This window comes from Macaca thibetana, chromosome 6 (assembly GCF_024542745.1).
Source record: "Macaca thibetana thibetana isolate TM-01 chromosome 6, ASM2454274v1, whole genome shotgun sequence".
In the NCBI taxonomy this organism is placed as follows: domain Eukaryota; kingdom Metazoa; phylum Chordata; class Mammalia; order Primates; family Cercopithecidae; genus Macaca; species Macaca thibetana.
The window spans coordinates 45726465-45741528 of NC_065583.1; the positions used below are offsets into that span (position 1 = coordinate 45726465).

The window sequence follows — 15064 nt, forward strand, 5'->3', positions numbered from 1 at the left end:
GAGCATCCTATTTTTGTGTTTCTTCAGCACAAACAGTAAGACCTTTCCCCCACTCTCTCTATTTACCAAATTTTTGCCCACAAAATTATCCAAACTTCTCCAGAATCACCTAACAAATGTAAATGTTTTTAATATGAAAAAGTTTGCTTACAGAACTAAAATATTCTCCAAAGACTAAAGTTTGAAATTCATCTAATGTCAAATTCATTTATCTAGAATCCACTAGTTTTAAATAAACAGTACTTTTCACAGACTTCCAAAGTAAAGACATTTTCATTAGATAAAACATTAAAAAATACTCTGTAAGTTCTTGTCTTGTTTTTGGCTGTTGTAGAAATGTTTTACTCTTCCATTTACTTACCCAGTAAGTCAGGCCAATCAAGGTAATTTACATGAGTTCATGAACTTAGATTTACTCTGAGTTTTGCTCTAAGATTCATTATAGTGCTTAGTTCACTAGGTTCAACTACTGGGCCACTAAAAAGCACGATTTAGAGCAGCAACTTCTCATTCTATGTAGAAGAGGCCAATGGTACTTATCATCTCTCCATACTAGTCGACAATGAGGAAAAACTCACCCCCAACCTCCCTTTTCTAGTCCCTGTTTTGCTGTATTATCCTCAGTGCAAACTCCACTGGCATTCTATCACCTGACCATTCAGGCATGTATATTCCCAACCCCTCCTAGAACATATCATGGTAGAGTGATCCCAGGTGAGACCAGAGGCTTATCCCTTCAGAATGTCCACCACTGCTCTGATCCCCAACTCCATCTCTATCAAGCTATTTGTTTGTCCTGTTATCCTAATCAGTTTGTTTTGTTTTGTTTTGTTTTGAGATGGAGTCTCGTTCTGTCGCCCAGGCTGGAGTACAGTGGTGCGATCTTGGCTCACTGCAACCTCTGCCTCCCGGGTTCAAGTGATTCTCCTGCCTCAGCCTCCCGAGTAGCTGGAACTACAGGTGACTGCCACCACGCCAGGCTAATTTCTGTATTTTTAGTAGAGACAGGGTTTCACCATATTGGCCAGGCTGGTGTCAAACTCCTGACCTTGTGATCCACCCGCCTTGGCCTCCCAAAGTGCTGGGATTATAGGCGTGAGCCACCGCACCCAGCCCCTAATCCAGTTTAAAGTCCCCTGTTATATGATGCTTCCGTATCCTCCTGAAATCTTAAGGTGTAAATTATACTATCTGTAATTGTAATACCACCCCAGTCCTGAAGAAATTGATTTTTTAACCAGTAAAATCAGCTCCACTAGCATTTATGGAGTACTTACTAATGTAGCAATACTGTTCTGAGAGGGAGGAACATATAGGTAGATATGAGAAGCCTTACAGACGTTACAGTGAGAAATAACATGGCACAGTGGTGAGAATGTACACACAAACATAGTCTCTAAATACAGAGATATAAAAGTGCTATTTTTTTAAACCTCCATTTACACATCACAATGTATTCTAATTGCTTAATAGGTAAAAAACAAAACAAAACAAAAAAAACAAACTTGTAAATTTTTTCCTAATATACCAAACTGGAAAGTGATGAACATATTTGTCTCTTTTTACTTTAATTGATTTCTTAGAAATTTAAGATACTGTGGGGCGAACTGAGTGGAACAAGCTTGAAAACCAAAGTACTCAAGTAAAATTTACTGAGTGCTTACTATGTGCTAACCACTAGCACAGCTGATTCTGGGGATAAAACCACTAGCATGGCCGATTCTAGGGAGCAAAAACCAGCAATTATATTGCACTGATGGAGTTTACAGTGTAATGGAACAAACCGGTAATAATCAGACCAGTAAGTGATGAATTATAACAGGGATAAGTGCCGCACAGTAAAGCCAGGGTGCTGAGTGCACAGCACAGAGTGTACAACGTGGATCTGACCTATGAGCGGGGAATGGGCCGGGTGTCCAGGAAGGCTTCCATGATCAAGGACATACAGCTAGAGGAAAGATCTGAGGAGCACAGAGAGTAAGCCAGGCAGAGAGAGGTATGAGTCAATTCCTTGTGACTAGAGGGTGCAGGGCAGTTCTGAGGAACTGAGAGAAAATGGGAACCAAAGGGCAAGGGGCAGCTTGATGGGAAATGAGGCAAAAGAAGCAGGGAGGGACCAGACCTTGCAGGGCCTTGTGGGTTATTTTAAGGCTAGATCTTCACCCTCAAGACAATAAGCAGCCACTAAGGAGTTCTAACTGTGTTGCTAATTAAATTCTAAGATTACTTATGCAGAGGATCTGACACAGTTCCAGATCCATAGCAGGAGGCAGCGAATGCTGACTCCCTCCCAAACACATCCTGCGGCATTTACTGCTTTATTCAAATAGTGTACCAACTAACAATCAGAATGAGTCTCTCTTCTCTTTTCACATCAGTATCATTATGAAATGAGTTAGTATTTTAAAATTTTAATCGAATGTCCATTATCTCTCAATATAATAAAGTAGAATCTGAAGTACCTTGGAAATTAGAAGTTATTTATTGAATCACAAGATGATCTCATATAGTGCTAAAAATGTTATAATTAAATAAGCTTTAAAATATTTTCTATTTTATAAAATACATTAATACCAAGATAAAATAGAATCAAATAAAACAATGTAATAAAGTAAATGACATAACTTACGGAATCCAAGTTCAATATTACACATTTGCTTAGCAAGCTACAATATGCCTTCAAGGAAAGCTGAGAAATCTACTTAGAAACCATCTGCAGTTTTTGGCATATCAACCATCTAATCCACATACAGGGCTTGTGCCCTATTTACAGCAATTCCTTGATTTTCAAATTTCTTATTTTTTTTCAAATGTTTCTGCAGCAATCCATTAAGACACTTTGCAAACAATCAAATATTTGACCTAAAATATGTCAGCAACACATTTTAAAATTTACATTTGCTTAGATAGAAAGCAGCTAATCATACTGATCTGAAAAAACAACAACAATTTTGGAATCTTTGGTAGCCAATTACCAGAGAGGCATCACATCAGGGAACCATACTCTTCCCAGGTATTTGGAGACTTCAGTGTGAATTTCATCTAGGCTATAATCCTCATCAGGGATCAAAACTTCCTCCATTATAGAGAGCTGTGTTAGCCTTCTCCCACACAGTCTTACAAACTCGACGAAGGCACTGCAGCTGACTTCACATTCGCTGAGGCCCAAGGCTGTTAGGTTTGTACAGTGTTCAGCAACACAAATAAGTTCATTATCAAGAGGCTGAAGACCATTAGCACACACCACTAACTCAGTCAGTCGAGGACAGTTGAGAGCTATCCGTCCTAAAACCACTTTGCTGACTGAACAACCAAAATAAAGGTGAGTAACAGGGGTTTCTTCTTTGAAGAACATCTCAAATTCCTCTTCACATAGAAAGAAGTACATAACAACATTAACTCTAGGGGAATGTTTAATAAGTGCATCCCAACTGTGTTTTTTAATAGCATGAAATTTAATCTGTCCAGGATTTTCACTCACAACATCAATTCGAAGATGTTCAAGGTTAACATGAGTCTCGCTTGAGAGCGCAAAGAGAAGTTCATCAGTTAGGATGTAATAATTCAACGCCAGTTCTCTAAGGCCTTGACAATGATCAGCTACACAAAGAATTCCTGTGGGAAGTTGGGGAAAATTCTTAAGAACAAAGAATCATACTGATCCTAATACAGTATTTTGTAAATTTAAATTTGATATTAATTCATTATTTGTGAAAAAGCTATCTAACAACTTCTGAGAGCATGTCTGCCAGGAGGTATTAAGTATATAATGAAAATCATGTGTATATATGTAAAACTAAAATATCTCAGGAGAAGGTTACTATAACTATACCTACCTTGCAGATTAAGAAATCTTTTGAAAAAACTTACTTAATTTATGATTCATAGGAATATAATTTTCAAAAAGAAACTGCATCTTTATAGTTATTGTAATAAAAATATCGTATCATTCTAGCTTTAAAAAATGTAACCCACCATCAGATGAAACATGAGGACAGCTACTTATTTTTAGGAGTCTTAGAGTGTCACTATTATTGGCCACAAGAATCTTCAATGAAGGATCATCCACCGGTGTATCTTCAATTTTGATTGATGATAATGATTTTGAGTTGATAAAAACAACTGTAAGTGCTGACACAAAATGAGACTTGCATGGCCATAAGAAAAAATTATGAAAACATTATTTTAAAATGTACAGCTTTAAGTAATTCACTAAAACTATACCAATACATGCTAATGATAATATAGTAAGAACCATGAACATATGGCTGTTTCCACAGAATCATTTTCCAGTAGAAGATATTTTTATAATGAAGTATAGTTTTATACTTTTTATAATTGATAAACGAAATATGAGGAAAAAAAGCTTCAAAGATTTCATAAAAAATGTCTTCCGATTACTTCAATTAAGGATTTGGTTTTCAATATTAAAAGGACATAATTATTGTATATTTACTTCCTAGAACAAGGGTTGGTAGATTACAGACAACTTGCCAAATCCAGCCTATGGTCTGTTTCTGTATGGTTCACAAAGAATGGTTTTTGTATTTTTAAATGGTTGGAAAAATTTTTTAAAGAATAGTATTTTATGACATGAAAATTACATGAAACTTGAATTTCAGTATCCCTAAATACTGTCTGATGGGAACACAATCATGCCCTTTATTTAAATATTGTCTGTGTATCTGTGTCTGCTTTCAGACTCCAGTGTTGGAGTTGAGTAGTTGCGGTGTAACTAGTTGGCCCCCAACGCCTGAAATATTTGCTATCTGAATCTTTTTGACCCCTACCCTAGAAGAAACAGAATTTTTATCTGATTTATCCACTCCCATATGTCTAGCACCTAAAATAGTATCTGGCACATAGCATGGTAAATGGACGATAAAAATGTGTTGAATGAATAAACGAGATTTTAATTCATTTTATAAGATTTCACAATCTTCAGTGACATCCTTTTCCTAGCAAATTATCCAAAGTAAATCCAAGTCGGTAAATGCTTTGAAGACTGACAGACTAAAGCTTACTTCTAGTTTGACCTGAAAATGAGTAGAACTTCAGAAATTTTCAGATTCAGTATCTTTTGGCAAAGACAGAAAGTCTGGAAACCAAATCTGTACATGATCATTTTTCCCTTTTCAAAATCAATCAAGTTGGATTCTACCAAAGGTTCTATTATGCCTAACAGAATGACCAAATTGGTTATAAATGTTCATTCATTTATAAGAAAACTTATTGATTTACACTAATTGTAAACCGGTTTACACAAATTTTGAAATGGTACAAGGCTAGACTTCTTCAGTAAATTTTATGGTGCCAAAATTATTAGGGAAATATAAACACAAGGTTTAGTTTCCCTTTAATCAACTTTCAACTGACTGCTTTAGTCCTGAAGGATGACTTTAAAAACTATTAGAGTACATATTTCATTACAATAACAATGTATTAGTTTAGTACTATTTATGCTTAGCAAAATGCTATACTTTTATTTTTCCTTAGTTTACAGATTTAAAAAACTGAGTCTCAGAGAGATCCACAGGCTCACTTTAAACAGTAGAGGCAGAGCTTGAAATGAAGCTTGCTAATTAATTCCTGGTATCTAGCTCTGGTGACTGCATCAGCTAACCTAGAAGCTGGCCCTGGAAGCTGATGTGCAACATTAGAGACAGCTTTTAGAATATAAGAAGAATTTCAGGGTAATCTGATTCTGTGGTTCATAAACAAGGAAATAACTATCTAGAAGTGGTAAATTTCATCGGATTACTTACATTACTCTAATCCCTAAATGACCCATTTTTTTCAGCACATCCCTTTAGAAGATAAACAGGCCAGCAGAAATACTGGCTAGAAGACTGCCATGACCCAATTTATAAGAGAGATGCTGCTATTCCTCTATCTTCTTCCACAGGAAAATGTCCATTAGCCAGCTTTACCAACCACCATAATTTAATGCCTATCATATATCAGGCACTATTCTGACTCTAGGTTTATAATGGTAAACAAAATAGAATCTCTGCCTTCAATGAGTTTATGTTTGGTGTAAGGAGAAGAGAATAAACACATTAAAAAAATAAGGTGGTTTCAAGTACTGATGAATGACATGAAGAAGATAAAAATAATGCAACAGTAGAGTACATTATTACTGGAGCAGGGGGTGCCATTTTCACAGTTAAGGAGGGGCTCTCCAAGGAGACGGCATTCAGGTTGAAGCCTGAATGAGGAGAATATGGTATTAGTTTCTATGGCAGAGCATGGTTGGTTGCTTCCTGGCAACCATTCTTCCTTTGTTTGTTAAATCAGTACCAATTTTTAGCTGGGCACACTGCCACCCAGCTCAAAGATTCCCCAGACTCCCTGGAATCCGGTGTGGTCAGAATTAGAGGTAAACAGAAAACACTGTGTAGTGCTTATGGGTGGTCTCCTTGATAAGGAGAAGGCACACCCTTCTTCCCCCATTTCTAACACCCTAGCCCCCAGAGCAAGGACGTGATGGTTGGAGCTCAGATGGTCATCTTGAAGAAACACCTTGGAGAGAGTGGAGCGGCTGGAAGAAACCTAGGTTCCTACCACCTTCATACCAGCTATGGACTGTCTCATCTATCAATTTCTTTAATGTGAGAGAAATATACTTTGATCATGTTTTTAAGCCACTTTTCTTTTAGAGTTCCTACTGCATGAATGTAAACATCATGCTAACAAGCATAGGTTCATTTAGTTAAATATTATATTGTTCCACCTCCAAAAGAGAGGCCACAGAATCCCAGGAAAAACATCCACTATTGCCTCTACATGCTCCATGTTCAAAGTAACTACATAAATTGTTATTTAAATAGAATAAGCACAATATCCAAATTTTATATTAATGACACTGTGAGAACAATGACTACAGTTACAAAATACATCTAAAGAATGAAAACATGCATAAACTATTTTTGCAAAAATAAGTGCTAGTCAACAGAAAACAGCTTGAAATAGTACTTTGAATACAAATAGGAGATGGTCTGTCTTTAGGAAAAAATGGCTTTTGCCTAGTTTGGCAGTCTTTAGGGATTTTAGTCTAGCTCACCAAAAACACATAATATCCTTACCTCTGATACATTCATGAAACTTGGCTTGGCTGTTGAAATCAAGCCCAAGGTCTGGATGGAACAATTTACCAGCTGAGAGAGTATACCACAGGCAGCTTCTGCTGACTCGACACTACTGTCAACCTAGACAGACAATTTTTAATCTCAAATAATTTCCTGATGATAATTTATCAGAAATAATGGCAATGTAATTATTTAGTAGAATTCAATTGCAAAATTTTATTCATTCCTTTGAGCTATCGTATAAATGAGTATTTTTTCTTCGTACAAAATGTCTCAGACTATAAAATGAAAAACAGAGATGATGACAAATTAGCTTTCCAAGCACTTCATATTTTCAAATCTTTTACAATTACCTGAATTTTAATAACAGCATACAAATGATGGAAACTGCATTTTAAGTTTTTCAATTACAGTTCAAGTTCTACACTTCAATCGATGCAAATAACTGTAGAAAAACAGGAAACCGCTTCGGATAAAATGCTTTGCAAAACTCACTGACTGCCTCAAAATAAGGCTCTAGATATACAATAGCATTGTTAACAAAATGTAAGTCATGGTTTCCATTTAATGCTTATTTTTCTTACCTTAAAGCTGACATATTGAAGATGGGCAGAATGCTTTTTAATGATCTGCTGAATGAGATCAGGATGAGTGGACTTAAAATATGAAGTAGCTGACTGGTTCAGTTCAAATTCAAACTTTCTCCAAAGGTCAGGAATATGAAAAACTTCATTCCATCTCCTACATACAGAAGATGCACGGGCCCGATCTAGTAAAGGAAGATACTGAAAAATTCGTAATACTACATGGTGAGGCAAACTCCCCCAGTCTAGACGAACCGTGTGTGTATGAGTCTGGTTGAGAGAGGAGTAGAACCCAAGTTTTGGCTGTTTCACTGCTCCTGACAACTGGACAATTTTATTCTCAACAGATAAACTGTTCCTCTTCATTCTGTAAACATTAGAAAATGTTCAGTGTCTGATAATTTTTTCACATTTTCACCAAATATTGGCACTCTAACTGTACAGAATAACATTAGAAAATGAAAAATTGTTTCATTAATACAATTTTAGTAGGTATCTTCCACTTTCACGCATGGATAGGTGCTACCTCATGCTGGGCATACAGAGATAAAGAAGTACTGTTCTCAAAGACCTATGGTCAAATGGTGAAATACAGTGATAAATGCTAGGACCAAAGTTGGGATAAGTTTCAACGGAAAGAAAAGAGGATGCATGTGATTGAGTTTGTGTGTGGAGGAGGTGGCTTGGGAGGCTTTCAGGAGGAAATGTCCAAGGAAGCAGTGTATGTCCCAGGTTTTTTTTTTTTTCCCTAGTCAATTATTGTATTTTAATTTCAAAGGAGGAAGTATCACATTGCAATTGTGCTAAACAAACAAACAAAAAAACACATACACAAAAACCTGGGAGGTCTGGGAGATAGTAAAACACAATTAAAAGCATAGGTCTAGATAAGTCCCTACTCTGCTACTTACTAACCATATGATCTTGTCAGAACAAATTACTCTAAGCCTCAGTTTCCTCATCTCCAACAAGAAAAGTACCTATAGGATCAATGTGAGGATTAAAGTACCAGCAGATAGTTTAGTTGCAGTCTGTGTTGTTATATTAAATTGTTCAGTGCAGTTTTCTGAACTGTTTTCATTACTTAAGTCAAAGCAAAATTCTAACAAAAACTCAAATGATCTGCAACAATTTTCAGATGACAGCCAGGACACAGGAGCGCAGAGAAGTTAGATATGGCAGGGACAAAGTCTTAGTTCAAGCAACACACCTGATCCTCTCCAGTAAAGCAGCCAGGGAATGAACATTCTTACTCTCCAAACAGAAATGATGAATGTCCAGATACTAGCCAGCTTGGGACGCAACTAAGTTCTAGCAAATTTGAAGTCCAGATATGTCCAAGTATATATGGTCATCTTGTACATATATTTTATATAAGAATACAAAGTATTTTAAGTATACAATTATTTGAAAGGCAAAATAAAATAATGGTAAGAGTGGTTCTGAACTTTACTGAACTTTGGTTAACTATATAACCCTCCTTTAACCCCTGCAATATTAGGAATGTACACATGGAAGATTCAGTGTCATAACTGAAACACACCTTGAAATCTAATAAAATATTTATGCAATATGTAAATATCTCTGTCTTGTGATTCACTGTGTCTGATGTGACACATTTCTTAAGCACAACATAGAGTTTGATCCCAGAAGCAGGAATGACCTGTAAAGTCATTGAACACAATGAAAAGTCATCTTTAGGGTTTGGAAAACTGAAATGAGAAGCAAAAATAGTTACAAAGTTGCATCTCAAGCATCAGGCAAAAGAGCTACTACACATATTTTAGTCTGACTAAACCAGTTACAGGCATGACTCAGGCCCTGTCCAGCAATACTATGTAGACCATGTGAAACTGCTGACTACCAAGAATTCAAAGCATATGCTATTTTAAAAGGCCTGATCTACTACTCTTCAATGCTAACTCCTTAATACTGAAAGGTACAAGAACAGATGCTGGATTCTAAACTCTGATGTGGAGCATAGTCATTGACATTTTGCTTGTAACCGTATCATTTGGAAATCTACAAAATGGATAAATTTTCACTAAGTTTTTATAAAGAAGTTACCCTTAATAGAATCCTTTACTTGAAAACCAGTGATGCTAACATAAAGACATCACTCAAATGCCAGGTTAGAAAACTATCTTGCAGTTCTAAACAGAGGGACTGTGCTATATATTAAATCTCATTGTATGTGGCATGGATTGTTAAAATTATTTAATAATATCATTAAATTGCCAATTCACTGATAGTAGAATCGCAATAAGTAATTAAGGGTATTATATTAATACCAGTAACTTCTTAAAAATAATATTTTAATTTTCTTTTAAGTTGTATAATCATCAAAGCATAAAGATTATACTCATCCACAAATCAAAAATTTCATGTAATTTTATAGCTATGTATATTGTAAAATATATTTTAGATAAATTGATCTTTATTAGCTTGAAGACGTTAATCTAAAGAGTCTAGCCTAAAGATATGTGACCATTTAAAAAGTCGATCATTTCTTTTTCAAGCCTTTCTTACCTAAGGAAGGCTTCCGGATTAGAGTTCACTCTGAACCAATGAAATGAAGCAATGGTTGCCGTGGGGTACTCACCAACATCTATTTGATTTCACTTCCTATCTTGGTAAAATACCACAAAAACACATTCATCAGAATACATAAATAAACATCCAGTAATTTCTATGCTTAGGCTCTTTATATATCACTCTATATATTGAAGGATTTTGTTAGGAAATTATTGATTCTGAAACTGTTTTTTGTTGTTGTTCATTAAAAAACTAGCCCCGCTGGGTGTGGTGGCTCATGCCTGTAATCCCAGCACTTTGGGAGGCCGAGGCGGGTGCATCATTTGAGGTCAGGAGTTCAAGATCAGCCTGACCAACATGGTGAAACCCCGCCTCTACTAAGAATACAAAAATTAGCTGGGTGGTAGTGGTGCACGCCTGTAATCCCAGCTACTTGGGAGGCTGAGGCAGGAAGGCAGCCGTTGCGGTGAGCTGAGATCACGCCACTGCACTCCAGTCTGGGCAACAGAGTGAGACCCTGTCTCAAAAACAAAAACAAAACAAAATAAAACAAAAACAAACTCCAAAAAACTAGCGTGGTTAGTGGAAATCTTGTTACGATTCCCAGGAATTATTCTTGAGGCTCTACCAAGTCTATGGATCAAAGAGTGAATGGACTCTAAGAATCCACATTTTAATTAATGTCTATAGAGAGATACTACAACAAATGTGAGAGAATTCATGACCACAATTATTTGTTTATAGACTTTGTAAATCTTCCAGTTCCAGATTTTAGCAGCGCATAATACCATTACAGTTAAAGAGGCAGACATGTGATTTTTATTATTTTATCATTCCCGTATGAATATAGTTGGACTAGTCTGTGTTAATAGAATATATGCTTCATATTTAAAAATCATTTCATATATAGTGATAGAGATGGCACTGATTCAGTCATACTCTCTTTGAGGTTTGCCAAATTTCAGGAAAATGACTTGTCAGAGTTAGCAGGAAAGTCTATGGAAATTGAAGAAAATAGTAATACAGGTCTACAGCAGGATAAAACTTACAGCCTTGGCATCATGAATAAATGTTGTAAGGTAAAAATAAATAAATACATTCTACTACTTTTGTAAACCAAACTCAACTACACAGAGGAGGTAAACAAGGCAACCTATTAATTTACTAAACAGTTCCCTGAAAACTCTACTGTCTACCACCTGTTAATTTTTCATTTCTCTCTGAATCCAACTCCTAAAGTAGAATTGGGGAGGACAGGCTAGCGGAATGTATTTGAGCTCAGGATCTACCATTTGATTTCCTCACTGCCACCTACTGTTCCACAGTTTTCCAGATAATGCCACGGTTGGCTGTCCTTCCTTTATTCCAGAAGCACAGGGAAAGGAACTCCAGGGCACACTTTCAGTGAAACACCAAAAATAAAAGAAAGACAAGTCGAGTTACTAGTTATTCCTCAAATCAGGTAACACACAATTTTATTTAATGCAGAAGCTTTTCTCCTGAGTTACACTTATGGCTAATTTCTGTGCCAATAGGCCATTCTTCATGTGAGAATACTGACATAATACTGACATATCAATAGGGAGTTGCTACCTAAGACCAATAAGAAGATAGTGCACCACTACTTATCTCAAATCAGTTCACTGAAGTCTTCTGAATCAGATGAATTACTTTTCTGGTTGCTGAAGGAACGTGATGGCTGTCTCATAGTCACTAGAATTTTGAGGACAGGTACAGAACAAAACCAGAATACAGGACCCCACCAAGTGATAAGCCATTCTTCCAAAAAGGGAGAAAAGAGAAAGTTGGACATGGATCTTCAGCACAATTTCAGAGTATGAAACAAGTTTATTAGCACTGAGGAGCTCCACTAACCGCCTTAACTTAAATGTCTTTTTTGATGTGTTTTCTAATTTGGTAGATCAGGTGACCACGTGAATGGGATCTCTAAAAGTATCTAAGAGATTGCCCACAGTATTCTTGAGGGCAAGATTATCAAAGACAGATGAGATGAAGACTGAACATCCACAGTCAACTCACTAAAGGCCATGGAAGCAGCTTTCCTCTGCACCATCACTAGGTTCTTTCAGATTGGTGAAATGAATACCCAAAAGTTACTTTTAATAGTTTCAAGTTTTCAATGGTCACAACAATAGAAATAATAGGAGAATACTACAGATAACAGAATATAGACGCAAAATTATCTGAAACGGGTGGATAAATTTGTTGGGAGCAGCAAAAGTAAACGGAAATAACTGTTAAATGTCCTGTATTTAATCTCCTTCCTAAAGTTTCACGATGAGCCATCAGATTGTTGCCCCAGGCAGACGGTCTATGTTAAGGAGTCTGGAATCCTAGTTACCAGTGCAATGGCAAGGAAAGCATGGCCTGGACAGGAGGGCCGAAGCCTGGCACTCCAAAATGCACGTAAAAACACACAGTTTTCCAACAAAAGAATGGGGCAACACCTCTTTCTACTAAATATAATCCAAGCAACGAACAAAACATAATTTGTTGGAGACGCTGTCAAAAAGATTTATGTACTTTGCAGCCCATGAGACTCTAAGTTCCCTTCTAAGTCTAAAAGTTACAATTCTTTTTAAAATATCAAATCAAATAAAAATATCACCCAGGTATTAAGGAGATAAAATATGAAAAATATTTATGTCAAATATTTCCTAAAGCAGAAGTTGCCATCTTTGCAGTGTTCTGGCATTTTGTCACTGGTTTAGCAATTTTCTACACTCAAGTCTCTCGGTGGTATCAGTATATATCTATTTAAGAAGAAAATTTTTACTTCCTAATAAACATAATATGTATGCTTATTTTTAAATAAATCATATGAAAACTGAAGCTTCCCAAATATATGTAGATTGAAAACACCTTTGGAGACGCAAGGGGCAAAGCTGAACTAGGCAGTTTGTGAAAATCCCTGAATGGGGGGCGCCAAGGGCATCTGTTTCTCTCTCCACATCGACCCCGAAGTCGCGTCTCCGACTCTGGAAGCGAAAAGGGAGCGGACAGCAAGCAAGGCCCATCCGCAGGGAGGCCTTCCCAGCCAGGGGGAGCCCGCCTAGGGCTGGGCATGCTAAGGGAGTTAACAACGAACACAGGTGTTTCCAGAAATCATTTTTGCAAGATTTTTCCGGGAGAAAATAATCATAATTTCTTCTTCAATTTCTTATTTTGGAAGCGTCTTAAAAGGCACACTCGCCAAAGACAAAGACGGAACACCTTAAAGCGCACAGATGAGCGCTTTCAACTCGCGAGAAGGCTACTTTTTGACATTTCTTTGTGGTTAACTATCAACTCCTGCGAAGTTAGCTGCAAGCTAACTTAACAATTAACAGCGGTTCATGGGGTGGCCGGGTGGGCGCCCAGCATTGCGGAAACCCCGCCCCGCGAGAAAGCGGACGCCCTGGGGCTGCACTTCAGCACTGGCGGCCCGAGTCAGGTCCCGCTCACCCCGGCTTCGGGGGCGGCCGGGCCCGGGCGGCTGAAGCTGTCGCTCCAGGGGGCGCGGGGCCGCAGGTGACAGCCCAGACGTGGCGCAGGGCGCGGGGCGCAAGCACACGCCTCCCGGGCCCGAAGAACGCGCCCATCCCGCCCCACGTCGCCACCGCCGGCGGTGCCCCCGCGACACCCGAAAGATGTGCTACCTTTAAAGGGTTTCCGCGCGTGCTCGGCGTTCGCGGGCCGGGCCAAGGCGCTGGAGTCCGGGCGTCCGGTCGGCGCCGTGACGGGCTGGAAGGAGGACGGCTCCGCGCACTGGGGGCACAGAAGCGCCTAGGCGCCGGGGTGCGCGCAAACCGCAGCGGCCCACGGCTCCGCCCCGCCTGGCCCCGCCTCGCGCCCTCTCCTCAGAGGCCGCCTCCCACCGCAGGCCGCGGCGCGGAGCTGGCGCCCACCTGGCGCCCACCTGGCGCCCACCTGGCGCAGCTCCGAGTCACGCACGGCTATCTGAGCCCCCAGCCCCTCCTCCCACGGGGGCTGCGGTTCCGGGAGCGCCCCTTAGGTAGCATGTGAGAGGCTTCCTGCCTGCTGGTCTTCAGCTAATTCCCCGTGGCCACCTGCCTGTGACTCCAACGCTTGTGGTTTCTGGGACTTACTGCCGGTGAAGCGCACCCCTTTATCAATGCACAATTGCAGGTGACCCTCGAGCAATGGGAAGAGAGGTTAGGGGCGCCAAACCCTGCACAGTCGATCGGGGTATAACTTTTCACTTCCCCAAAACTTAACAATTAATAGCCTACTGTTGACTGAAGCCTTACCAAGAACATAAACTTTGGATGAACACGTATGCTGTATGTTATATGTGTTATATACTGTGTAATATAGTATCTGCAGTATGGAAATCCGTGTGTAAGTGGATCCATGCAGTTCAAACCCGTGTTGTTCAAGGGTCAACTGTCATTGAAAGGAACCTTCTAAGTATCAAGTGATAACAGCTCAGTGTGAAATGTGTGTATATCACCTCTCCTTGTTCCTGCTATACAACTCAGCCCCCAGGTATGATCACTCAATAGTGCACTGTGTAAACTACCAGACCAATACGCAAACAAGTGTGTAGTGATAGATAAGGATTTTATTTTTTCTTGTTCACGTTTTAAAATCTGAGATCAAGCTATACGTAACTTTCGGAAACTTACTCTTTTGCTACTGTCAAGGATACAGTTCATATTGATACACAGATTCTTTCATACTTTTTTTTCCAAATAGCTTTATTGAAATATAATTGACAAACTCCACATACTTGCAGTGTAATTTGGTAAGTTGTGACACCGTTGAAACTACCACTGTAATCAAGATAATGAACATACACAAATCTCCCAAAAGTTTTCCTATTTCGCTCGGTAA

At 38.6% G+C, this 15064-nt stretch overlaps 2 protein-coding genes across 5 annotated transcripts in view; one reads left to right on the plus strand and one right to left on the minus strand.

Moving 5' to 3' along the window:
* CXCL14 (C-X-C motif chemokine ligand 14) overlaps window positions 1–15064 on the plus strand; it is a 728461-nt gene that overhangs the window by 362393 nt on the left and 351004 nt on the right. The gene's annotated exons all lie outside the window — the stretch shown is intronic.
* Window positions 2704–13962, minus strand: LOC126955993 (putative F-box/LRR-repeat protein 21). Of its 3 annotated transcripts, none has more exons than XM_050792833.1 (5): window positions 13867–13962; window positions 7673–8039; window positions 7086–7208; window positions 3976–4147; window positions 2704–3615 (listed from the first exon to the last, which is right to left on the minus strand). In XM_050792833.1, exons 2-5 carry the CDS (start codon window positions 8036–8038, stop codon window positions 2972–2974), a joined length of 1305 nt encoding a protein of 434 aa, XP_050648790.1. In that variant the 5' UTR covers window position 8039; window positions 13867–13962; the 3' UTR covers window positions 2704–2971. The 3 variants fall into 3 exon arrangements, with proteins under 3 accessions (XP_050648790.1, XP_050648789.1, XP_050648788.1); XM_050792832.1 differs by lacking the exon at window positions 13867–13962 and adding an exon at window positions 9216–9937; XM_050792831.1 differs by lacking the exon at window positions 13867–13962 and having other exon boundaries at window positions 7673–8149.

What these genes read in the sequence shown, in the direction of transcription:
- LOC126955993 (XM_050792833.1), bottom strand. Translation starts at nt 8,038, where the DNA reads ATGAAGAGGAACAGTTTATCTGTTGAGAATAAAATTGTCCAGTTGTCA. An exon ending in GTTTCATGAATGTATCAGAG is followed by an intron (nt 4,148 to 7,085) that starts GTAAGGATATTA and finishes TGGCCATGCAAG; the next exon opens with TCTCATTTTGTGTCAGCACT. An exon ending in TCCTCATGTTTCATCTGATG is followed by an intron (nt 3,616 to 3,975) that starts GTGGGTTACATT and finishes AACTTCCCACAG; the next exon opens with GAATTCTTTGTGTAGCTGAT.